The 26,053-nt window shown below is 35.2% G+C and overlaps 1 protein-coding gene across 1 annotated transcript in view; it reads right to left on the reverse strand.

The window, feature by feature from the left end:
• NRXN1 (neurexin 1) overlaps nucleotides 1-26,053 on the reverse strand; it is a 1,268,129-nt gene that overhangs the window by 194,602 nt on the left and 1,047,474 nt on the right. The window contains 1 exon segment of the mRNA XM_055119847.1: nucleotides 17,547-17,718. Coding sequence (XP_054975822.1) covers nucleotides 17,547-17,718 — 172 coding nt within the window.

Here is a 26,053-nt window from a genome sequence, read left to right on the forward strand (position 1 = left end):
ACTTTAAAAACCACACTCTAAGTGAGAGCTGCTGTATGATGGTCCTTCCTGAATCACCCCGTCGCTTTTAGGTATTAGGATCAGTCATTCTCCATTCGGAAGCACCCTATCACAATAGGGATACTTTCCAATTTCATTCTCTTTTGGAATCCGTAAGGCCCTCTTTTCCTGAGATCGTTCTTGTCCCTAGCTGAAAGGCTTCATCATTATCAATATATGTCTCTTTATTCTTTTCCCACCATACTCACACCTGGTGTCCTTCTGCTTCCAGCTATCATATCTATATTTTGTACCGTGTGTTCGTTCATTTCCCATACAACTGACAACTCGATAACTGATACTCCTTTCCTTCCAAGTTCAACATCAACGTCTTGTAGGACAAAGACGGTAGACTTTCTGCCTCTGTTCATCAGGTTTAGCACACTCAGAGATAACCATGAAGTGAGTCTGAATGTTTTCTCATTGAAATAGTATCTCATTTTTGGGGCAGAAATAGAGGGACTGCACTCATTTGTGGAGTGTAGGGTAGCATCACATGAGGGTGACACCCCAAGACCGTAGATACAAGGGCCAGGGGGATTGCCCCATAGCTGGAAGACTGCTTCATGAGCGGAGGGGAGAAGGTAGATGGAATAGAGAAGGGATCACTAAGAAAATCATGGCTAGAGGAACCATTTGGGATAGGAGATGCATGCTGAATGTAGATAATGGACCAAACATGTTGACCTCTCAGTGTCTGTGTTGCAAGCTATAATGCCCAAAAGTTGAGAGAGAGTATGGGAAATATTGTCTGCCTTAGAGGCAGGGGGAGGGTGGGAAAGGGGGGTGTACTGGGGATATTGGTGGTAGGGAATGTGCACTGGTGGAAGGATGGGTGTTTGATCATTGTAGGATTGTAACCCAAACATGAAAGCTTGTACCTATCTCACGGTGATTCAATAAAATTAAAAAAAAAATAAAAAAAAAGAAATAGTATCTCATTTTCACATACATCAGGGTCTTAATATAAAATCTATATTTCAATGTTAAATAAATAAACAACATCCTGGTCAGCACTTTACAGAATTTTATCCATGCCCTAAAGTTTTCTTTCTAATTCTAACAACTCACTCTTTCTCAGAATTTTCTAATTCAGTATGAGAAAAATAATTTTAGGATGAAAATTTTTAAAAAATCACAGAAACACATCACAAATTTTGTCTTTGAACCAAACACGAATAATGCAAGATATGAGAAATTTAATAAGGCAAGGAAGGAAAAGCATGAGTTTAAGGAGTAATAGACAATTGACTTTTAAATATGCCTTTTCTCAAAGAACTAGAAGTAAATATTTCAAGTCTGGTTAAAATGATAGTTCTGTGTCCAACTCAATTCAAAAAAGTGTAGCAGTAGGACCTGAAGTAACCTGCACTGCACAACCCTGGCATGTCTACCAGTTTGTAGTCTATTTAGCATTCTCGTATCAAACAGTTATTAATTATCAAGGAGTCGGAGAATTAGGGAATTTTCCAAAAACCACAGTAAATTCCAGTCCTCCTCGAAATCTGCCTTAATAACTAAACCCCACTTCTGTCCCTGGATTTCTATGAATCATATTTTCTACAAAAGTCATTTGAATACCCCTTTCCTAAAAATGATTGTAGTTTTGGAGTGTAGGATAGGTTTGGGGACTCTGAGGAGATGGGTTAATAGCACATCTATGTTTCTAGAAAGATTTATCTCCATGCATGTGAACTCAAATCCGACAAACAAGGCAAGGTGAATTTGTTCCCAGAGCAGATTTCCATTAATATAGAGATTAGTGTCTATTTCAATTAAAGGAACACATAACTAAAGTACTCAAATGAATGATGGTGAAGCTGATATTTATTGAGTAGTTACTACTTATTAGGTATTTACTAATTATTTATTATGATTAATAAATATTTGTAAACTAACAAATCCAGAATATTTACCACAACTTATCTCAAAAACTAAGTATTATCATCTTTGCAGCTTTTAGATCAGGGAATGAGTATAAATATGTAGGTTTATAATTTACAAATATGTAGGAGAATTTACTCTAAACTTACACACCTCTGTAGTACTGAAATTAATATTTGGACCCAGAGAATCTGATCTTTCAAAACTTTTTTCTTGGCATCCACACTATAACACTTTTAATTTCACTTATTTTAAGTCTGGAGTATATGTCTGGAGTTTAGTAATTTGATGTGTGATCTATATATGCTATTGCAATTTTAGCATATATGTATGTATATATACATATATGTGTGTATATATACATATATATATACATATGTTCATCTAAATAAAAAAAAGGCAGAGAAAAAAATAACCCGCTGAGGAGGCGAGGATCATTATGTGTGGACATGATACATGGGATCTTTTAGGCCCTCAAAGATTGAAAGAGGAGAAGCAATAGCCATTAGTATCAGGGTATGTAACCAGTTTACCAAATGGTAGGGACCAATAAGGAGAGGCTTTTCTTTCTTTTTTATTTTTAGGAGGAGCAAAGAGATATAGTGTGCTATATTCTGAAGTGGGCTTTGCGACCTATGACACTGGCAAATCACATAATCTCTCTGTTGGCTCATGTATCAAAAGGAGATATAACAGGGGCTGGAGCAATAGCACAGCGGGTAGGGCGTTTGCTTGCACTCGGCCGACCCAGGTTCGATTCCCAGCATCCCATATGGTCCCCTGAGCACCGCCAGGGGTAATTCCTGAGTGCAGAGCCAGGAGCAACCCCTGTGCATCGCCGGGTGTGACCCAAAAAGAAAAAAAAAAAAAGGAGATATAACAAATTAATTTTTAAGTTTTCTAAATATTTTGTGTATTAGTCAAAAATATATGTGAAGTAACTACAACAGTGGCCAGCAAAAGTGCTCTTCATAGAGTACCAATAAAATTCATTCTTGCTGATATGAGATACTACAAAAAGTAGGAAATGGCACAGACTCTGTGTATGGCTGGGATTTGATATGAGCTATGATACCTCTTTACCATAATTCATGTGAAACATCTTATTGAGTCAATGCAGTGGGTTTAACAATCTAATTTGAATTTGGCTCTTGTAAGCCAATTGAACTCTCCCTCGTTCTGCTTCCTGTTCTGATTGTAACCATCCTATACTTCCTTTCTGCAAAGCAAACCTTTCCATTTTGAAAAAAAACATAAAAACATTTTGCTTGTTTCTCCTCTAAGAAGAGTGTATACTCGCATCCAACTCCTCTGCCAAATAAAGCAATAAAAATGATAAATGAGAGAACTGAAGGCTCTACTTAGACTTTTAAAATATTCCAGCAGAGGTGACCCTGAAAAATTATGATGGCATATTATCAATTAGTTGATACTATCTGCAAAAATGAAGCTAAATATTCCTCTATTCTGTCCAGTTTTATATCTTATAAATCCAGCACAATACTTAATTGGAAATGCAGATGGTAATATGTAGACAGACTTATGTTAGATACATTCTATTTTGGATTCTCAATGGACATTTTAAGTATTCAGGTGCAGTATAGATAGTATGTCCAATATAACAAATTACCTTCATATTTAACATGTGAAAAGGTAGTCTGAAATTTTCAGGGTTGGGAGCCAAATTCATAAAGCTAAATATAAAATAGACTTTTAAATATACAAGATGAAAGTCTTTCTTTGAGAAATATTCAACCCATGAGGCTAAATTTGACACAAAATAGTCATCATCATAATTTAAATTTTAATACATGGCATATTTAAAGGCTTCATTTAAAAAGGTTTTCACATTTATTATATCATTTGGTCTTAATTAAAAACTAAAATATTCAATTAGGTTACACCTTTGGATTATTTCAGAAATTAGATTTATATTCCCTAGTAATAAATGCATATTTAAAATAATCATGTGAACACATGGTTATGTAATTTGTTCACAACAAAAGTATGACTTACAAGTTCCACAAAGACATTAAGTATCACTTTTTAAAATTGTAATTTACGTGGCTAGAGCGGTAGTACAAGGGGGGAGGGTGTTTGTCTTGCATGCGGCAGACAAGGTTCGATTCCCAGCATTCCATATGGTTCCCCGAGAACTGCTAGGAGTAATCCCTGAGTGCATGAGCCTGGAGGCATTGCTGAGTGTGACCCAACAAACTAACAAAAAATTGCTCTATAATGAAGTAATGTTACTTAAAATGTAAGATTTTTTAGATGATAATGCTTTAAAATTTCTTTTATAACAAAGTAAACATTAAGGTCCAGAATGACAGTAGAGATGGTAAGGGTCTTGTCTTGCATGCAGCAGCCCTGGGTTTGGTCCTCAGCACCCATGTGCTCCCCAAAACTCTCTCTGTTGACTAGTCCCTAAGCACAGTCAGGAGCATATCCTACATACTGTTGGATGTGACCCCCCCAAATAAAATAAACATTAAAAAGCTATGAAAGATAGTAGACTCCAAACACTTTTTGTCTACCTCCTCTCCCACTTGACGTCGAAAATAACCACTGACAAAGTATATCTAAAAATCAATGTATTAATGCTGGTAATATACTACTAACTGAAGTATGAAGACTATTTGGTGTATCGTTTTCAAACTACTGTTCTCTTGGTGTTCCAGAATCCAATTCAGGTTTGTACATTGCATTAAGATGATGTCTCCTTGGTGTCCTTGGATCTGTTTTCATCATGCATGCAACTAGCACTTGTAAAGAGTTACTTCCGCCTTGGAGGAGACACTTTCAGACTGTATAAATTATTAGTTTCCATCAAAAAGTTTAGCATTTAGTTTAGCATGTATTTTTGAACCAGAACTTGAAAAATGATTAGTTTGCGGTTATAATGTTTATTTTATATTCATTTTTCCTTCTAGGATAATTAATTGTAGCAGGGAGGGCTGGAGAGACAGAACAGCAGGGAGGGTTTTTGCTTCGCAGATGGCCAAACAGGGTTCCATCCTGGTACTCCCATATGTCCTTCGAACCCCACAAGGAGTGATCTTTGAGTGAAGAACAAGAATTAGGCACTAAACACTTTGGGGTATGGTTCCAAAGCAAATGAACAAACAAACAAACAAAAAAAGGGCAATAATTTGGTATATCTGTGTAGGAAATAGGTGTCCCTCTTTCCTCGCATATCTACTCCATCTACCTACTTAGCTTCCATTCCTATCAGTATGCACGTCAGAATATTAATTCTACTGCTTAGGTTATAATCTAACACTACCATTATTTGGTGGATGGAGTTGCCTAGTTCTAGCTAGTGAGCACTCTTTTTCATATTGAGCCTTGTGACCTTAAGTCATTCCTCTACATCAGAAGTCAATAATTATGAGCTATATGTGGTTAAATATGTCCCTCCACCTACTTTTGTAAATGAAGATTAACTGGAACACAGTCAAGCCCATTAATTTACTTATTGCTTATGGTTTTTTAGGAACTGCAATGACAGAAATGAATAATTGTGATAGAGATCATTTGGCCTACAATGCTGAAAACATTTACTACATGGCTTTTCACAGGTTGTCCAAACTTGCCCTAGATGAGTTGCTTTTTTATTATTATGAATTTTAGGTAATACCAAAAGCGAATTTTCTCCTTATATTTAAGGCAGTTTATAAAGTAAAATTATGAATTGAGTATTTTCCTAGCAGAATTAAGCTAGAATCTTGTGTGGGCTGCGTGTTCCCCCAGAACTGGTGCAGGCTAGGAGATACATAGGGAAGTGCTCTGAGCACCAATAAGTGTTCGCATCCGAACTCAGGTAACTGTGTGGCTTGAAACACACGGTGACCCTAAGCTTCCTCCCCAACCAAGCCATAACAGTTTTGACCCAAAGGCTTTGTGGAAAAGAAGGAACAAATTATTAGTTCCTGGAAAATCTCAGAAACATCAAAAAGTAGGAAAGCAATGAGAACAGAAATAAACAATCTCCCATGACTTCTATACTTTCCTTCATTCATACAAAGGAACTTGATTGACTTGTTCTTATAATGATGAAAAAATAGTTGTTTTTTGTCTTAAAGATATTGAAACTGGGGCTGGAGTGATAGCACAGCAGGTAGGGCATTTTCCTTGCACACAACTAACCCAGGTTCGATTCCCAGCAACCCGTATGGTCCCCTGAGCACCGCCAGGAGTGGTTCCTGAGTGCAGAGCTAGGAGTAACCCCTGTGCATCGCCAGGTATGACCCAAGAAGTAAATAAATAAAAAAAGATAACGAATACTATTATTTTATGATCATCTTCTCAATCATCAGATTTCTTTTATTTATTTATTTATTTTTTATTTTTTACTAATATATTAAGCAACACTTAGATCTTTAAACCTTGCATTTTTTGTTTTGTGGATTCTTAAAATAGATTTGTTAGATAATACTTGGGTACAAGCATGTGCATATTTAGTTGCATAGGTTAACAAAGTTGCCACACAATAATCTCCACCAAAACACAAATTTTATCCCTCAGAGTTTACTATACTCTTCCAGCTCTCTCTTCTCTACCCCACCCCTACTACAAATCTGTAGAAAGAGTCAAAAAAATGTTTTTATTGGACACTTTCTCTTCCCTTTGTTTAATAATTATTCTAACTATGTAGAACACAAATTCTTAAACCAGAAAAAGCATAGAAATAGTGTTTAAAATACATTCATTGAAAGGATAACATGTTCTTACAATTATATATACATATATATATACATATATATATTTGGGAGGTCACATCGTGTGATACACAGGGGTTATTCCTGACTCTGAGCTCAGAAATAACTACTGGTGGTACCAGTGGACCATTCAGGATGCTGGGGATCAAACCCAGGTGAGTCACATGCAAGGCAAATACCCTACCCTCTGTATTATCACTCCAGCTCCCCTTTACAATCATATTTGAGCCATTTTTCAAAATTTAAATATAAAAGTTGGACTCCTTTTACACTTCTACTAAGGAAAAATAACTATCATTCCTGGAGATTAATAAAGAGTAGTTCCACTTCATTGGAACTATTCCTCCTTTGAGCAGAAGAAACTTACTACTCATATGTTTTTTGAATGATGAAATTTCTTCTTTTAAAAATCACTACACACTTGGAAACAGACATAGTACTGTGGTCAGCACTTGCTTTGCAGACCTCCAACCCTAGGTCTATCCCAGGCATCATGTATGGCCCCCTGAGCGTCATTAAGGGTCAGTCCTGAGCACAAAGCCTAGAAAAGATCCTGAGCACCACCATATCTGACTTCCCACACCCTCCAAATAAATTACAGAAATAAAATATGACACTTATACCCTTAATATTACTCACAGCAAAAATCCTGAATCTTAGGAAATGGGTTTTAAAGATGCTGATGCACAACCCTTAAAATCAGACTTATAACTTATTTGTTTGTGGTGATATAGATTTAATTTTCCCAAAGATAAGTCATCTTACTACATAAAAATATATAAAGTTCTCATTATCAATTCTTGTAGGGGTAAATATTTGAACAGGATTAATAAAATGTACCTCTATCGAAGTTTAAAACTGATTAGAATTTAGCACTAATTTTTTTCTTTATATCAGGACTTAAATGAATGAAATTTTAGTGATTTTTTATTGTTACCTCTTAAGTAAACTGTCATTGTTTACTAAAAATAAAATATCTACTAACATATTAATTCTAAACTTATAAAGTAGGCAATTGACAAAAATTTGTAAGAAGAACATGAGAATACTAAGTTCCTCTACAAATACTGACAATATTGGAGAAAAAACAGTAATATGATTTCAAAAATTGCTTCACAATATATAAAACATATTAGTGTATTTTAGATATAGAATAAATATATAGACATCTCTGGGGAAATTAGCTTGAAGCTTTTTAAAATAAGAAAGGAATTGGTGTATTTGAGGAAGAATTAAATGAAATTCTACTGAATGAATTGAGAAAATGACACGAGTGCAGGTCATCACAAACTACATAATAAAAGGACATTTCTGAATAATAATCAAGCCATGACAACATTAGTACAAAGCCAAAAATCTTATTAAAATAAGCTAAAACCTTGATAAAGCTATTTGAAGTTCTCTGAAAGCCTAGTATCCTTAAAAATGGCAATTTTTTTGACCTTCAATGTTCAGTTATTTCTTCAATAACTTTTCTAAGCAACTTGCTAAATTTTGCATTTATAACTGAAAATAAATGTTGGTATTTGGTTTATCTGCCATACAGAATTCAGGTATGAAACCAGCAACTAGACTAGTCAAGTTATCAACAACTTTGGAGAAGAGACCTATAAACTAAGTTATCTAATAAATCTATGTATGTTTACTTACATGGTAAAGAAGAGCCCTATAAACTAAGTTGTCTAATAAATCTAGGTATGTTACTTGCATGTGTTTACTTAGAATGAATAAAACTAGGTGTGTTACTTGCATGTGTTTACTTAGAATGGCAATTCCATTCTCTCATTTGCAAGACCATTTTCAGATATGAGGAAAGTTCATATTTTTGTCATATCACAAAACAAATTGCACAATGAAAACAATAATGTAGAACAAGAAGATAAAGGGGAAACTGGAAATCAAAAAGATTTGGTCATTTCTACAATGTATTTTTAAATTTCAGTGTAAGATATATGCTTTAGCATAGTTATATGTAACACATATTTCTTTATTGATTTTAATGGTGGTTTCTAAGTGGCAACATTCAAGAAATGATGAGTGGGGCAAAATAAATATTGGCAAAAAAGGGGGGATTTCTTTAAATTTCAAATTAAAAAAGAGCTGTGTTTTTAAATTATTATTTTGGGGTTGGAGAGACAGTGCATGGATTAAGGCACTTGGCTTGCATGATCACTACTTATGCCCCCCCCCCTACCCCGAGCACCACCTGGAATGATCCCTGAGCACAGAGCCAGAAGAAATCCATGAGCATCACTAGGAGAGGTCCCTGAGCATAGGAGACAGGATTCAGCTCTGAAGACTACTGGGAATGGCACCCAAACCATAAATAAGTAAATAAATGAAATGAACTTTAATAAGAAAAGAAATATTTTAATTTATTAAATATCACAGACCATAAATAAATAATTATTTTGAATAAAGTTTAGCTTCAAACACAAAGGGACTCCATAACTGCATCCTATAGCCAAATGTCATAGGATCATAATGGAGTGACTTCTTATCAGAAATCAAGACTGAATAATAAAGTGACTTCCATCATGTTGGCTCTGGTACAGACAGGACTGACTTTAGTTACAAAACTAATAGAAAAAATTGTGGATAAACGAGCTTTGACTTACGTCCATAATATACAAATAGTAACTACCTGTCTACATGTGTAGCTTGAGAAAATCATTGAATTCGTTGGTTAAAAATAAGTATTTAAAAGTATATTAGTTTTCAGATAATATTTAACCATGTTTTCAAATAGAAACTGGTTAACTTGAATTGAACACTTAGGGTTATCTCTCTTAAAGAAAATGATTAATTTGTACTGTGAGAGTCAGGCCCAAGTTTTATTGAGCAGAATCCGTCGGTGGTAGATATTTCAGCCCCACTGCAAGATAAATTTTATGGAATTCACTGATAGTTCTAAATGATACTTTTATACCATTTTTAAAGTTGGTATAAAACTTTAAAAATACCCATAAAATATATCAAGAATAAAAGAAAGAAACAAACATGTCAACTTATTGTACATCTATAATAAATTGATTTAATAAATAAAAATACAGTCTTGTTTATATCACCTTTGTGGTATCCTGAAAAATAATCTTACAGAAAATATCTGGGTTTTTTTTAGTCTGTGTAGTCTTAAAGCATACTGAAATCCCCAAACTCTCCAAGAAAGTTGCTCTTTATTGTAAAATTAAAAATCCTAAAGTGATTGCTTTAGAAGTGCAAAACCATTGATATTAAATGGTTCTTTGGTATTAAAACAAAAACACATCATTAAGAATATATATAAAAATGAGCAAAAAAATCTAAGAATAAGTAATTTTTTCATCACTTTGAATATAATTTCTCTGAAGTTAAGCATTCTGGGTAGATATACTTAATATATTCCTCAACAAAGAGTTCACCATTAAGAAAATTCTCAAGATGTCCCAGAAAACCTGAATACCATGTAAAAAGATGATCACAACAGAAGAAGCCAGGGTTTGTCACTAGTTCTCTCAAAAAATTCTACAACGTTTGCAAACTTTGATTTCTCATAGTATGAAAATTTTAATTTTAGAAAGCTTGGATTTAATGTTTAATGATTTTCAAAAGAAGCCAAACATTTATATATCCAACTAAATATTCCATATAGCAAATACATTTTTTTTTTTGCTAAAACTGTGAGCCAGTATAGTGGGTAGGGTGCTGATCTTGCATGTTGTTGACCCAAATTAGAGTTGTAGCACCACATATTGTAGGATAACATTGGGTTTATCCTTTCAGCCTTGCTGTAGGGAACTTAGTTTACTTTAAAGCAATGTCCTTTTTGTGTGGACACAGGAAGACAGTTAATATTATGCCTTGTAACCTGGGAGTTGATTGATTCCAATAATATTTACTCCTGGGCATCTTCTTTCTCAACTCAGTTGCCCTTAGTTCGTAGCACCTCAAAATCAGGGGCCCGACGAGGGACTGAATGAATCTAGGGCAAGCTGTGAGCTACCCTGGCATCGAAATGGGCCAGGCCAAAGTGCCACAATACTCATCTATAAGTTGAGAGCATGGTCATAGACAAATGCTGCCATGATTCAAAAGTAATGACGAGACTAGGACCCTGCTCTGGTTAGGAAGACTAACCTGGCCCGAGGACTGTGGTCTGGAATATATAGTGAGATGTCCTCAGGAAGAAACAAAATTTAAGTTTGATATATCTCTTACTGTGCTCATACAGAATGACATTGCTAGAAATACTAGTAGTAAATTTACTACAACTAATTAAGGGGATTACTATCTGAGGAAAGAAGAAAGCAACACACCCTGGATGGGATCCCACCCTTAAGCTGATCTCCTAGTAATCTGGAGTAATCTCCTTAGATGAGATTTTATCCTTGAGTTAATCTCCTGGAGGAGTGGTTTTACCCCTCTTTATTGATTTTTTAATGTTCAACCCACCTTTGTGTCACCACCTTATGTGACTGCTATATAAACTAAGACTGTAAGAGCAGAGGGGATCAGAAGTAAGGGTCAGAGTCATCAGTGAGAGAGAGAGAAAAGCAGAAGGGCTCAGGAGAGAGAGATTGGAAGAGAGATTGGTAAAGAGACCAGAAGAGACCAGAGGAGAGATGACAGAGACAGAGAGAGAGGTTGACAGAGAGAGATCAGAAGAGAACAGAGAAGAGACTACAGAGACAGAGTCAGAGATAGAGAGACAGACAGAAGAGAGCACAGTGGCACATACAGAAGCAGAGCACAAAGGAGGAGCCATCCCGATCTAGTCCATACACAGTGGCTCAAGAGAACCTAACTCGAGTGGCAGGCGAGAGAGCCTCCCCAAGAGCCTGAGGACACACATCATTGCACCCCTTCTGCATGTGTGCACTTATACTTTTTACAACATATGGTCCCCTGAGCCATGCCAGAGTTGATTCCTGAGCTCAGAGCCCGGAGCACCCCTGGGTGTGGCTCCAAAACCAAAACCAAAACCAAATGAACATATACCAAAAACCATGAGTAGAAGACCATGTTTTCAAATGGAAGTGGATAAGGAGTCAGCATTTGATTGGCAAATATTTATTAAAGAAACATGTATGTTAAATCCACTCTGAAAAATTAGTCATTTTGATTAGTTTCCATTTTGACTTTGGATTGGAGGAAACTCCCAGGGAAAGTGCTTGTTCCCCAAGGGCTCAGTGTCAGGGGCCAGTTATAGTACAGTTTGTGCCCAAAGTACTAGCAGTTACCTGGGTTACATGTGATCATTAGAGAGGCAGGGGGCCGGTAGTCCTGGGGATCAAACTTGGGACTTTGCACAGCAAAGTATGCGTCCCACGTATATGAGGATATATTTCCTGGGCCCCCAAACTGGTAATTTTGCTAAAGAGTCACTCAAATCAAAGTATCAGTTTCTACTAGAGAGTCATACAGTCCCTGCTTTAACTTTGACAGAGGAAAAAGAAACACAAAACTACAAAGCAAATAATATTTTCAATTGTTGCAAACAGAAACATCTAAAGAATAAAATGGCTCAAATAGATACTTAAAAATTGTGATGACTTGAAAATCAATCAGTTAATTTACAGTAGTGTGTAGAATTTAAGAAACAATCATCACTATGATTTTCCCGAGTCTTGTAATAGTTGATGTAACTTTTTAAAGTAGTAACAATCAAGATTTAGAAATAGTATCTATAAGATCTTTGAGCCCAAAACAAAGTATTTATACCATCTTCATATTTTATTTTACAAAAAAATTATTTATCTAGTTTTTCTCTAAACTATTTATCTTCCTTCAAGTCTTACCATTCCTAAAGAATTTACTTCAGGATTGGAGACATTGTACAGGAGGTAAGATGCTTACCTTGCAGGAAGGTTTGATCCCCAGAACCCCATTTAGAGCCCCGGTGGCAAAAAAAAAAATGACTCACTCCATAACACCTTCTTTCCTTTCATTAAACTGCAATTTACCATTTAGTACAAACAGTACAAAAATAGCAATGGTACCACACTTTTTTTACTTTTATTTTGACAATAGCAGGTTTTCTCCTTGCCTCATAAACTAACTTCACAGCAAGTAAGACCGAAGCCTTAGACTTCTCTGTGCTGTGACTGGCTCTTCTTTCATTTGTTTGTTCACCAGGTCTTATAATGATTTCTGCATTCATCATTGTTTTCTCACACCCGCGTTTCTATTTCAGGCCTTTATTTTTTGACACTTGGACTGTTTCAATACTTTTCTAACTATATTCTGTCTGAATTCCTTCCTGTTATTTCTATAACAAATGGATGCCAAACTCTAAGTGAAAGTCTAGTCTTTAAAGACTCCAAATAAGTTTCCTATATTTTAAAATACTAGACTACTTAATTTCAGAATAACCTCTTTTAATTTCTAGAAACTATTTTTCTCTTTTTTCTGTTGTCTCAAAAAATACCAAATATGATAGAACTTTTATATTTTCATGTGTGTGTGTGAGTATGGCTGTGTGTGCACTAGTATATGTATCTAATCATGTGAGGGTTTGGATTTGGGGCCACACCAAGCAGTACTCAAGGATACATCCTGGCTTGATATTCTGGTAGAGTCTGGGGAAATGGGACCCTGCTTCCTGCATGCAAGATGGATTGAACCATCTCTTGTGAAAATTTATGTCACATTAAAAAATATGTAGTATCCCTTTTGTTTTGGAGGTCACAGTCTGTGGAGTTCATGATCCAAGCCTGAACTGGGCTTAGGAGCCATGTCTGGATAATCTGAAGTGCCTAGATTTGAACCAGGGTCATGAGGCCTTACCTGTTGGATTGTCTCTCTAGCACAATCTGGAAGGCATTTTATTTATCTCTGTAACATAAATTTAAGCCAAGTAGACTTAAGTTTAAATTCCTTTAGTAGAGGAAACATACTTAAAATACTCATTTATTTGATGTATTAACTTGATGGGAAAAATAAATACTTGGCCTGGTATAGAATATACGGTACATCTGTTTTGGCACACTGCTGCTACAAAAAAAAAAAGAAAGAAAGAAAGAAAAAAGAAAAGCTCAATGGCTTATCAGGAACAATATTTTTGTCTGAGAGACTGAAATATTGTTAGAGTTTGTGAGTTAACATTATAACTAGAGAAAGTCTATTTTTGTGGTGAGAGAAAATTTTGCTACATAACTACAATTAGGGACAAATCAGAGATTAATAATGCATTGTATTCTAGAGTTTTAACTGGTAAGCACCAAGAAATGGCTTTATCAACTTAAAATGGTTTGCAAGATATTTCTATACATTGTTCTATGCACACAAAATAATGGAAACTGGGTCTACTATTAAGAAATTTCAATATTTATTCTTAGAAGTGAATTGTTGAATTTTAAGAGTATTTTATACACTCCATAATGGTATAAAATCTAAATCTACTCATTAGTTTCTCTATGAAGGCCTTCCAGACAATTTAGGATAATATCATTGATCAATCTTTAGTTGCCTTATAGTGTTGCTATCAGATGAATTGCTTCATATAAAAGCACTTACCACAAGTCCTATAATGGAAGGTTTAAGTGCTGAACTTAATTACTAATTTCAACCCTTAATATCAATATAAGGAGTGCAGGCAAATTTAAAAGGAACCAAATATAGTCTGTCTGGAGGTTCCCAATTCTCTGATTATGGAACTTGTCAGTAAAAGCATTAGTCCAGCTGTATTTCTAATGAATGATAACCAGAAAAGTATTTGAACAATAAGAATAAAAATACCACATTAAATTAATGTAAAAGAGTTATGCTAGATATTTCCATTAGAGATGCAAAACCACTTTGTTCTAAAAGCTTTAATCTGGAAAACATAGACTTTTCAAGTTTTTATTCATTCTTCATAACATTGGTATGAATGACGTTCACAGAATAAAGTGACTGGGAATTTCCTGGCTTATTTCCTGCCTCAATATCATGCTGAAATGCTACACAGAGCAGATGATTAATAAAATATTTGATAGCAACAAATTCTCCTGTGATCTTTACTCACTGCTCATTAATTTGTTATATGTATATACTGAAATGCTTCACTTGCACATTAATTTTCCTGAGGACATACTGTTTTACCTTTGTTTGTATCCTTAAAAACAACTGTAGGTCTGTTTATTTTTCATTTATTAATGTTATCTAAACTATCTTTGCTGAAAGAATGCCTAGATTCTTGGAGTAAATTATAAGGTTGTATCTAAAATAATTATTTTCAAAAGTTTGTGCTTCAACTTTAACATCTCTTATGTATATTTCTTGTTCTGATAATTTGTTTAATGAATACATCATAAACTATACACGTCAAGAATTATTAGTTTAAAATTTTAAGTACTCATTGACTTAATTCTGTGTCTGTCTTTACTACTAGTATGAACATTCATCATTAGATGTCCCTGGAATAGAGCTCAATGTTTTTTCTGAACTATAGCTATTGCCTTGCTACAGAGTAAGAGCACAATCAAGGGACTGTTAAGCTATATACATATATATGTACACATATATATTACTGTTAATGTCATCCCATTGCTCATTGATTTGCTCGAGCGGGCACCAGTAATGTCTCTATTGTGAGACTTGTTACTGTTTTTGGCATATCAAACATGCCACTGGTAGCTGGCCAGGCTCTGCCATGCAGGCTAGATACTCTCAGTAGCTTGCAGTTCTCTCCAAGAGGGGTAGAGGAATCAAACCAGGGTCAGCCACATTCAAGGCATATATACATACAAAGAAATAATTTAAGAATAGAAAATATTTATATAATTGCAATAATGCATTGGGAAATTAGATTCCAATTATCTGTGCTTAGGAAATACATGCTATATTTATACTTTAGAAGCATTTATTAACATTAATGTAATAAAATCTAGATATTTTAAACTTAGCTTAACTAAAAGTTTTTGAATTAACTTGATGATAGACTTCTTTTCTCCTCTGGTTGGTCAGCATTAACATTCTCTAGACTGAAGTTGTAAAAGATACCAGTGTAGTAACTGTGATTTCTCAGGGTAAAATGACGAAACTAAGATAATTTTTTAAAAACTACCAAGTGAAACCAATCTAATTTACAAGTGAGTCTTCAAGAAGTAATTGTTATACCAGAATGCATTGTTCCACATGTTCAGATTCACTATTCACAAATGACAGCATCTCAGGGAAGGTTTTGACCTAATTCTACTTTTTCTTTCAGAGAGTCAATACAGTGACATCTCAGTTAAACTGACTGATCAGTATTTTGGGGAATTCAGCAATTTATTTTTCTATAATATCACTGACAGTATAATTATTAAAGGAATGTATTTTTACTAGGGTTTCAGTGAAAGCAATAAGGGATTGGCAGGAGCAACATAAGACCGTATTGTTAAATGACTTTCTTCACAGATCTTTCTTTCCTTCATAAAGTTATAGCTGATAGTAAAAGATATACTTTCTCCTACTAACAGTGCAAAATCAAAGTAATTCCTAGGGCATCAAGTCAGGAAATATTTATTGACTACTACTTGTTTGTATTATAATTGTACTGGACATATTGTTAACACATTTCTGAATTTTGTCACAAAGTTCTTTTAATTTTAATTCAATAAATAGTTGTAGAGTTCCAACTTTACAGAATATATGTGAAATGAGACTGAGAGATGTAGAATTTTCTAAATCCTAAAGGATTGCAGAGATCATAATCATTTCTTCCCATGACTGAGTTATGTACAAAGAAAGTTTTCATTTGATATATGTGATAATTTTTAAAATTATATTTTCAAGAAATGAATCCTCATAAGAGTAGTTTATAATATTTGTATTGTTTTCATGTGGTTGGTTTTTTTGGATGATCACACCTAGCTGTGCTCAGGGCTTATTCCTAGCTCTGGTCTCAGGGATCACTCTTGGCAGTGCTTGGGGGACCATACATGATGTTGGGGGTTTAACCCAGGCCAGATGGAGGCAAGGCAAATGTCCTATCTGCTCTATTTTCCCATTTTAAATATTTACAATTAATCTAATACATTTTGTATACAAAATGAATCTTTCTTTGTATACTCATTATAGTATGCTATATGTAAATCTGTTGTATAAAAAAGCAGATGTAAATAAAAGGGGAGCTGAAGGAAATGAGACTGATTTATTTTGCCTTTTTATGAAAATGTAGAGAATACACTAATTTCAGTAAAACTCCTTGGTGCTTTGATTTGTATTTTACTTAAAAATACATTAAGAATACATAAGAATATATGTAAAACCATCATACATTGGTTTAAATTTCTAACCTAGCATCTTGTCAGACGTAGACTGACAAAACTCATTAACAAAAAAACAGATCAATCTAAATTTATGTTATAGACTAAAATAAGTAAAATAGTCTGTCACAGAATCCTCATGAAACACATGGAGTGGAAACAAACGTCATTTATTTTCATGTTTTATAACTGCTGGACTTTGTGCTGTAAGCTGCATTCTCTACTTTTTCTCTGCTTCCTGAATCTTTCAGGATTCCCAGTTACATACCACCATCAGAAGAACTATCAGTTCTAACATACTTTCAGTGCTAAGTGTTACAATAATCCTTCTTTTCCTTTTAAATTTTAACGTTGTTACTTTTGACAAAGCCTTTCCTTTGTTCCAATGCAAGAATCCAGTAAAAAGAGCTCTGACATGCTGTGCCTTTTTATGTGTGAATTTTTCTGCTTCCACCGATGTCTCAAATTTTGCAAACGCTAACGTGTGCCTTCAAGTTGTCCTCCATCGTGCCATTTGCACAAGCGTATCCAAACACTTTAGGACAGCATTACATTCACCCGACTCTAAAGTCCAATAAGAAAAACGCCATGGCTTCTCAGATAACCCACAATTTTGTGAAACAGACGCAAAACTATGCTTGGTTTTCCAGTTTTCCTAAAAATCCTCCCCGATACATATTCACTGGCTTACCTGCGGGGTAACGCTCGATCACTGGCAAGCTGTCCACCTGTAACGTGGCATTGCCACCACTCCTCGTGAAACGAACTACATGGTACTTCCCATCGTTAATGATTGTACTGGACTCTTCAATGGCGATGTCATCTGTCCCAACATTAAATTTAACTCCAATCTTTCCTTGGTGCTGGAAAGAGTAAGAGATAAACATTCATTGGAATGGGCACCCTAGAAGTCACTTAGCGCCCATCAGGAATGATGGGCAGAGAATCCCCCAATTGAAAAACATGCTTTGGATAATAGTCGCTTTCATACAATTTTACTTCTGAAAATTTCATGTCATAGATGGTATATTCTTGTCAGTTAGGTCAATGAAAAGCTTCTCTTTCATGGATAATTGATATATCAAAAGATAGACTTCAAAAGACTAGAGCCACCTTCTTTTCAGAGACAAGTCATACACAGCTGCTTATGTGAAAAGACAAATTTTCATGTTTCTTTCCATTTTACAAGAACAAAAAAGAAAGGCACAGAATTCTCCCACTTAATAACTGATGAAATCAGCACAATAGTGGCTATTTAGAGTTAATTGACAAGTGTTCACAATATAAAATCCATCCTAAAGGAAATAGGCGCATGGATTGGTCATTAATGAGGCCCTTTCAAAGTGACTATTCACACACACAATGATCAGATGCTAAGGGCAGCACATGAATTCCATCTCTTTACTTTTTATACTATGATCCTATGACATGGGAAACTGAAATACAATTCAAGGTTATATAACTATAATAGAGTACCAGAACTAAAATTCAGCGTCCTTATTTGTAGTTTATATCGAAGTTAGGATGAAGCTAAGCGATGCGTATTGAAAATCCGCTCTCTTTCAATCACAAAACGGAGCAGTACAAATTTTACTACATGCAAAACTTGTTGTTGCTAACTTTAGAATTTTATAAGCAAGGTGCCCCAGAGAAGCAGTTGCTGATGTCCTTTGCCTCTGAGATGTTATTCTTGAGCAGCAGGACTGTCAACTCTACAGAAGCTCGGCTGATTTGGAAATTCACCCTTAATCAGCAGCAAAGAATAACTGCACTGCGGGCCATTGTCAGAGCACATAACCTCAAACTGTCTGGGGCTCACCTCTCATCAAACCTCACTTGATAGGAACAACATGGGGGAAGAAGGGTTTAAAGGGCACACATTCTCAGAGAAAACTTCAGTTAGCATATTAAAAAAAAAAAAAAAAAAAAACACCACCTGAAGACTTGACCCATGTTCTCTTGGCTTCCTGCAGGACTCCGGCCATTGACAAAGGCAACAAGAGAATTCATCAACGTACATTATAAGAATTTATAAATCAAACCGCATTATTTGATGAAAAATACTTGAGGATTCCTTTTGAGAGCTTACTTTTTGTCTGCTTACTGCAGACTCTCTAAATGTTTCCATTTCCCACCCTCCCTGATTTTTTGTCCGTAAATGAGTTTTTGCTTATAATAAACTAATCCAGTGCTTACATGTTTTGCATAGTTTGTTTTAGGCTTGAGGCACATCATGACTTAAAATTATACTTTCATTAGACTTTAAGATATTGATTTAATCAAGAGTTTTCCTACTATATTTCTCAAGAGTTTTAGTTTTGAGTACATGTCAACATAAGGCATATTAATCATTTTATAATGATTTAGATGACAAAAAATAGGATTTCAATACTAATTGAATTTTTATCCACGGACTGGTGTAAATTTCTATATTTTTTAGCATGGTCTTCAGTGTGATTATTCATGCCTTTATTTTGTTAAAAACATATTTGTTTACTATCATATAATGTATTTTTTATATTTTGCATACATATATTTAAAATGCAGGATAAAACTCAAAGAAAAATAATTGAATATTTGAGGCTTCTTGTCATCTTTATTTGAATAAATGTATTTATAGTATTCTTAGTGTATTGGTATTTCTCATAAGAGCCTCAATGAGAGATATACTATTTTTTCTCCATTAGATATAAACTAAATAAACAGAGTGATTAAGTAACTTGATTAAGTTTCTGCAAGTAGAGAAAAAAATATGTGATTCAAACGCAGGCACTCTGGTTCCACTCTGACTCGTAATGATTATATTAGGTTGAATTTTAGAAATATTGGGTCATCCACTAACCATGGTTTATAAGTTTGTTAAATGTCATCTTTCCTGACTACATCTGATCTTCCCCTCCAGAGTATGGAAACAATGGCACCTTGTACCATGCTTTAAAAATTGTATATATATGGCAATCTATCTTTATCCTTCGAACAATTTTATGAAGCATAGTGCCCATTGTAATAGATATAAAAAGATATTAAAATGATTAAAACAATCTTCTTTGTCTCAGTTTCAGCTGAAACCTTAATATGACAGTAAAGTGAAAAAAGTAAAAACAGATGAGAGAAAACTCTGTTACAAAATGAGATACAGAATTGCCTAAGCTGCTTTTAGGACCCTGGATGAATAACCTTTCTCTAGCTCACTAAAAAGTCAGGAATGCCGAGAGGAAATGAATAATTAAAAGAGCACCTCTGGAAAGACCTGGGATGTAACGGATTGGCATTCGTGTGCATGTTCAAAATTGAAGATCACTTTACACGATCTCAAATGCGAGAGGCGCAAGGCATGTCAAAGGAGCAGCATAGAAAGTTGGATTCTTGTGTCCTGGACCTTGGCAGTTCTAGTTGGAATAGTCGGGAAATACATTTGATTCTCTTGCCTGAGGAACCCTCATGGAGAGAGACAGCGAATGGCTGATGCTTTGGTGGCAGCTCACCAGAGAGCACTTATGGACAGAACTTGTTATAAATAGACACAACCTACACATGAGGCTAGAAAGATAACAGAGAGTTGCTTGGGTCCTGTACTTATATATCCATTGGGTGAGGGGTGATGAGTGGTGCAGCCGCCTCAAGAGAAAGAGCCCACCAGTGTGGAGACGATGCATGGGGCGGAGAGAGATACCCTACCATGACTGCAAGAGGAAGGTGCACTTACCTACCTTATAAGAGAACAGAGGTTAAGAAAGAAAAAGCCACGTGATTAGATTCACAGTATTAAAGAGCTCACCAAAAATGCCCATCCAAACGTGTCTCTGAGATTTTAAGCGAATGATAAGCACAGCTAGATACCACTGTTCCATTAACCAATCAAAATGGTCTCTGTCCTGTACTCCTGCTCCTCCTCCTGCTTCGTCCCTAGCAACATTGGGAAGGAGAAAGAGAACAGAACATGACAAGAACACAAAACCCTGAGCTTCCTCCTTCAGTACAAGTGGCAGCCCAAGACAAAACTGGATGGGGTAAAGGGCTGTCATTGTATGTTTTATTATAATATAACTTGGTTTGGCGCCTATGCCCAATGATACTCAGGGCTTAGACCCGGCTCTGGGCTCAGGAATGACCCCTAGTGGCTCTTTGGAGACCTTAGGTTGTGCAGGGCCATAACTAGGACTGACCACATGCAAAGAAAGTAGTTGAACCCCTGTTATATCTCCCTAACCTGGTGTTTTTTTGAAGATGATGATGATGATGTTGTGATGATTATGATATTGATGGAATTGCCTACAGCAATTTCTAACATCTCAAAGCAATCAGATTAACTCATTGTTCCTCACTCTACATCAGTGACCACCAGAGTGGAATTATAATACTTTTTTTTTTTTTCAAAATCCACCCCTCCCATGCTGACAGGCTAGACAGGATAGCAACTCATTTCAATTGTATAAACAATAAAACTTGTTAAAATGTCTTGCCAATAGATAATTACAATTTAAAAGATTTCATTTCAAATTCTTATTCTCTGGGATTAAATGTGATTGTCTCCAGCAAATTCTCATGAATATTGCATTAGCAAAACCAGCAGTAATTTCACCGGACATGCACTTATCTTTCAACACTGTATCTTCCTTGGAATGGATAACTGGCTCACACCATAATTTCAAAAATCTATTATGAGAGTATCAGTAACGAGGCATTTATAATTTAATGAAGTCTTTCCATGGATTCATTAAATAAATAGTGACAAAGGTAATCACTGATTTTTTTTTGGTAAAAGCTCATTTCTGAATAAAGATTATATTATTAAACCAAGTTAAAAGGAAATATCATTAAAGAAGACACTGGGAAGAAAGCTGAATGTTCTGGCAGGTGGCAGCAGGAATGAACTGTTTAATTCTCATATGCAATCACATATTCATTTGAAAAATATATCTGATCTAAGATTAAGATTTCATGGTGTACTCAAAATCTTGGCATCTTTGTACAATATGTTTCTGGGTTATAGATGCAGATGTATAGAATAGATGAAGTGGACACTGAGTACCCCACACAAGGGGAAAGTGTGCTCTCGTCAAAGTAACGTATTCATTAGCAATGGTGGGTGCGGGGTGGGGAATAATGTTAATTGGCGATGCATAACATTTAGTCACTTAAAATAAAACAACACTTACTATATTGCAAAAGAATAAAGACATTGCAATCCACCTCCCTCTCTCCACTGGGAATGGAGTTACTTGCTTTATAGACTAAAGCCTTACCTCTCTCAGCTTAATATAAAATTTGACAATGTCTTCAACTTCACTTCAGGTTTGTTGCTTATTTCAGGACATAAACAATTCTTGAGGTCCAATTTTATATGGTTGTCTAAACTTGGAGTCAGACTGAATGATCCATACTTTGCTCCCCAAGAAACTAATCCTCACAAAGAAACAGAGAATTTCAACCAGAGAAGACACCAGGACTGTGGTCACTCTGGCTGGGCTAAGTCATGTTGCAGAGTGAATCAGGGAGCCATCTGCTCTGTCACCTCAAAACAAAGGTCACTGAGCAGATTCAGATTATTGCTAATTGACCCTGAGTACGTGTCCAAAGTAATGCTAGAGAGCCCACTGGCTGACAGAGGTCCTGTTTCTTAATAGACACAATCTATGATGTCGGGGAATGGTTCTGGTCTAGGTTAACCTGACACTAACAAGAAATGCATGCCATCCACAACACAACACAACAAGACAAGTTATGAGGTTGTACCACCAAAAGTATTACTTAATTACTGAACAGTTCATCATGCTGCCATATTATTTTGATAATATACAAAATTCTTAGCACACAATGGATACTCAGCACTTGTGAACTACATTATTATTAATATTCTTGCCATTTTAAAATTGGAAAAATAATATTTTGTGTTCATAACAAGTTGATGGAAGTTACTTCAAATAATGTTTGAATAATATATATCACTTAGTTTAGTTAGAACACATAACACTTCACTGATGTTTAAAACCATTAATGAAGCATATTAATTATTTTCCAAGTGAGAAAACCTAAGTTTAGAAAGGCTGACACTTGAGCAAAGTCAGAACTATCTATCTTTGACCTCAGAAACAATATTCTTAATGTAAGTCTCCCTAGGATATGAGCTCTTGTGCTATGAGATATACTGCAGTTGAGTCTGTTTGATTGGAAAATCACCTATCTCAATGATATTACCATTATATGAAATGACTATATGCATGATTAAGAAGTTAGCAGAGGAAAAACCAGAAAATAAAATACTTACTGCTTTTTTAAAACACATATGAGACACCTAAACAGAATTTAAGCTTTATTTTTTCAAAATTTACTAAATAGACGAATTATAGTATTATATTATTAAATGAAAAAATTGAAAATTTTAGGAGTAATGAGGGATATTCCTCTAGGTCAATATCTTAATTTAGAAGTTCTTTTGCAAACTCTATGCCTGCATTCCCAAGATATTCTAACCCATTTATGAGTTCCAATGGGGATGGAGGTACTTGCTTTATAGATGAGAGCCCTACATTTGAAAGCTATGCATGACTTGGCAGTGGACATTTGAGAAAGGATCAGTGAGTTTTCCTCTTAAGGACTGACAGACCCTATAATTTGGCAATAACATCCAAGTCTTCAATTCTTTAATAATCTTATATTGTCTCTCCATGAGTAAAATTAAATTATCCAAACAGAACTGAGATAAATTTACTCCACTAAACATTTGCTAGTTGTTTCCTTGAAAGAGACATTAAGCATGAAGATGCTAAAATATATTTTAAATTTTTTTTTATTTGTGAATCACCGTGAGGTACAGTTACAGACTTAGAAACTTTTGTGCTTGTGTTTCAGTCATACAATGGTTCAGTGCCCATCCCTCCACCAGTGCCCATTTTCCACCACCAATGATCACCTCACCCCGCCTCTGTGGCAGGGCATTCCCTTTTGCTTTCTCTCTTCTTTTGGGTGTTGTGGTTTGCAGTAGAGGTATTAAGTGGCCATCATGTTCGGTCTGTAGTCTACTTTCAATCTGTGTCTCCCATCCGGAGCGGACCCTCCTCGCACCCTTTACTTAGCAGTCCCTTCTCTAGATCTGAGCTGCCTTTTCGCCCAGCATGCCAGGTCGGCTTCTAGGCTGTGGAGTAATCCTCCTGGTACTTATCTCTACTATTCTTGGGTGTTAGTCTCCAATTATGTTACTTTATATTCCACAAATGAGTGCAATCTTTTCTATGTCTATCCCTCTCTTTCTGACACATTTCACTTAACATGATACTTTCTATGTTGATCCACCTATATGCAAATTTCATGACTTCAGAAGATGCTATTATTTTGAGATCATATCTATTTTTGCTTGTTTCACCAGGTCAGCCAATCAGCACTACGTTTATTCTTCATTTTTGAAAAGATATTTTTGAACAACCCTGGAGTTTTCCAGAGTGGCTATGGTTTAGGTAATCTCCAGTTTTTCCAACATTATTTCCACACAGTTTCAATACAATATTTCTGTGTGATACTATACTTGTTTAAAAGGAAATAAAATTCATATACCTTATTGGGGATCAGAACCTCTAAATTAGACAGCTAATTCTGTAATTTCATATAATTAAAAGAAAAAGCCACCATTATGAGTAGAAATATTCCTTTGTAAATGTGTACTATGTTTTATTAGTCGTTTTACTCAAGTAAATGAAAGCAGAAATAAAATGACAAACAAGGGGTATTGACCAGTGACTCTGTAAAGGTCTTAAGTTTTCAATGATAAAACGCTTCTCCTTTGAATATTCAGCAGCATCTGGCAAAACCCAATCTTGGCATCTTGACAAACTCTTCAGGCTGCTTCAAGGGAAACTAGGATTCACAGTGGTTTAGTTAAACTTTGTCAAAAGTGAGGTGAGCTGAATAGTTACAGCTTGTGTTTTATGCTATTTTAAATTGTGTCTTATTATTGCTTCTCTAAAAATTCTTAGTGTTGCAATAGCTGTGTTCACATCATTTATTCAGGAAGCTATGCAATAAACATTGTTTCAGGTGCTAGGTTCAATCATAACCTTTGCTTTACTGTTTTTCTCTTATTTCTTTTCTTGAGTCATTACATTGATACTCGTGCATTTACCAGGAACCAAATGAGGAAAGGATCTCCAAGTCTCTCAGTTCTGAGTGTTGCTGGTGATTCTGAGTAAAATTATATTTTTATAAATTAGTTTGGGATTATTTGTGGGTTTCATTTACTCACTCTATCCCAGTGAGAGAGCTGACTAAATACAGTCTGACTCCACTGTTCTGAATTCCCATGGCACAGAACACAGCATTTCTGTTTCAAAGACCAAATATCTCTGGATGGCGATTTGATTCCTCTACCTAATAAACGTTTACTTAGTAACCAGGTTATAAGTAAAACAAAATTATTCCCTGCATATAAAAATACTTTAAGAAAAAAAGCACATCAAGAAATAACTGCAGTTCTTTGTAATGCCTAGTTGATGAATGCTTATAACCTATATATCAAACGCAAATTTTAGTTTAAAAGGGACTGAATTCTTCAATATTGCATTTGTGAATTATGACCTACAGCCAAAAAATAATAGTGCTATTACATTCTCACGTTATTTTGATAGACTGACGATTTAATAATGCTGCCTTTGTTTCCATAAGCCTCCAGCAGCGCCCTCATCTGAAATGAATTGCCTGAGAAAAGCTGACGGCTACCTTTCTCCTTTTCTTCCTTACTGACTTCTAGTTCAGGACTACCTGTCTAATATCTTCTTTAAAAAAGCAAGTGTGTGCATATGGGCACAGAAATGAATTCTTCCAAGACCATTTTCTAGAGAATCAGCAAGGCTCTATTATTATTCCCAGCATGGAAAGTAATAATTTCTGCAGCTATCAAAAATAAATCTATGTTTGTGTGCGTAATTTTGGCATAACAGAGTTTTCAGAAGAGATTACAGAATCTCTGAGGCTGAAGTTTCTGATGATTATGACCTTTCTTCATCTTAATAAAACAATGACACTGCCAGAAAAATAAAATAATGTCAAGAACTATTTATCTAGAATTTATTAGATTCACTGCATTCAGCAAAATACTGTACTATTCCTTATAGACCTCAAATATTTAAAAATGAGGCTGGAGATATAGTACAGAGGACAGAGCACTTGCCTTTACATGTGGCCAATATGAGTTGAACCATTGGCACG

This window comes from Sorex araneus, chromosome X, assembly GCF_027595985.1.
Source record: "Sorex araneus isolate mSorAra2 chromosome X, mSorAra2.pri, whole genome shotgun sequence".
Taxonomy (NCBI): Eukaryota; Metazoa; Chordata; class Mammalia; order Eulipotyphla; family Soricidae; genus Sorex; species Sorex araneus.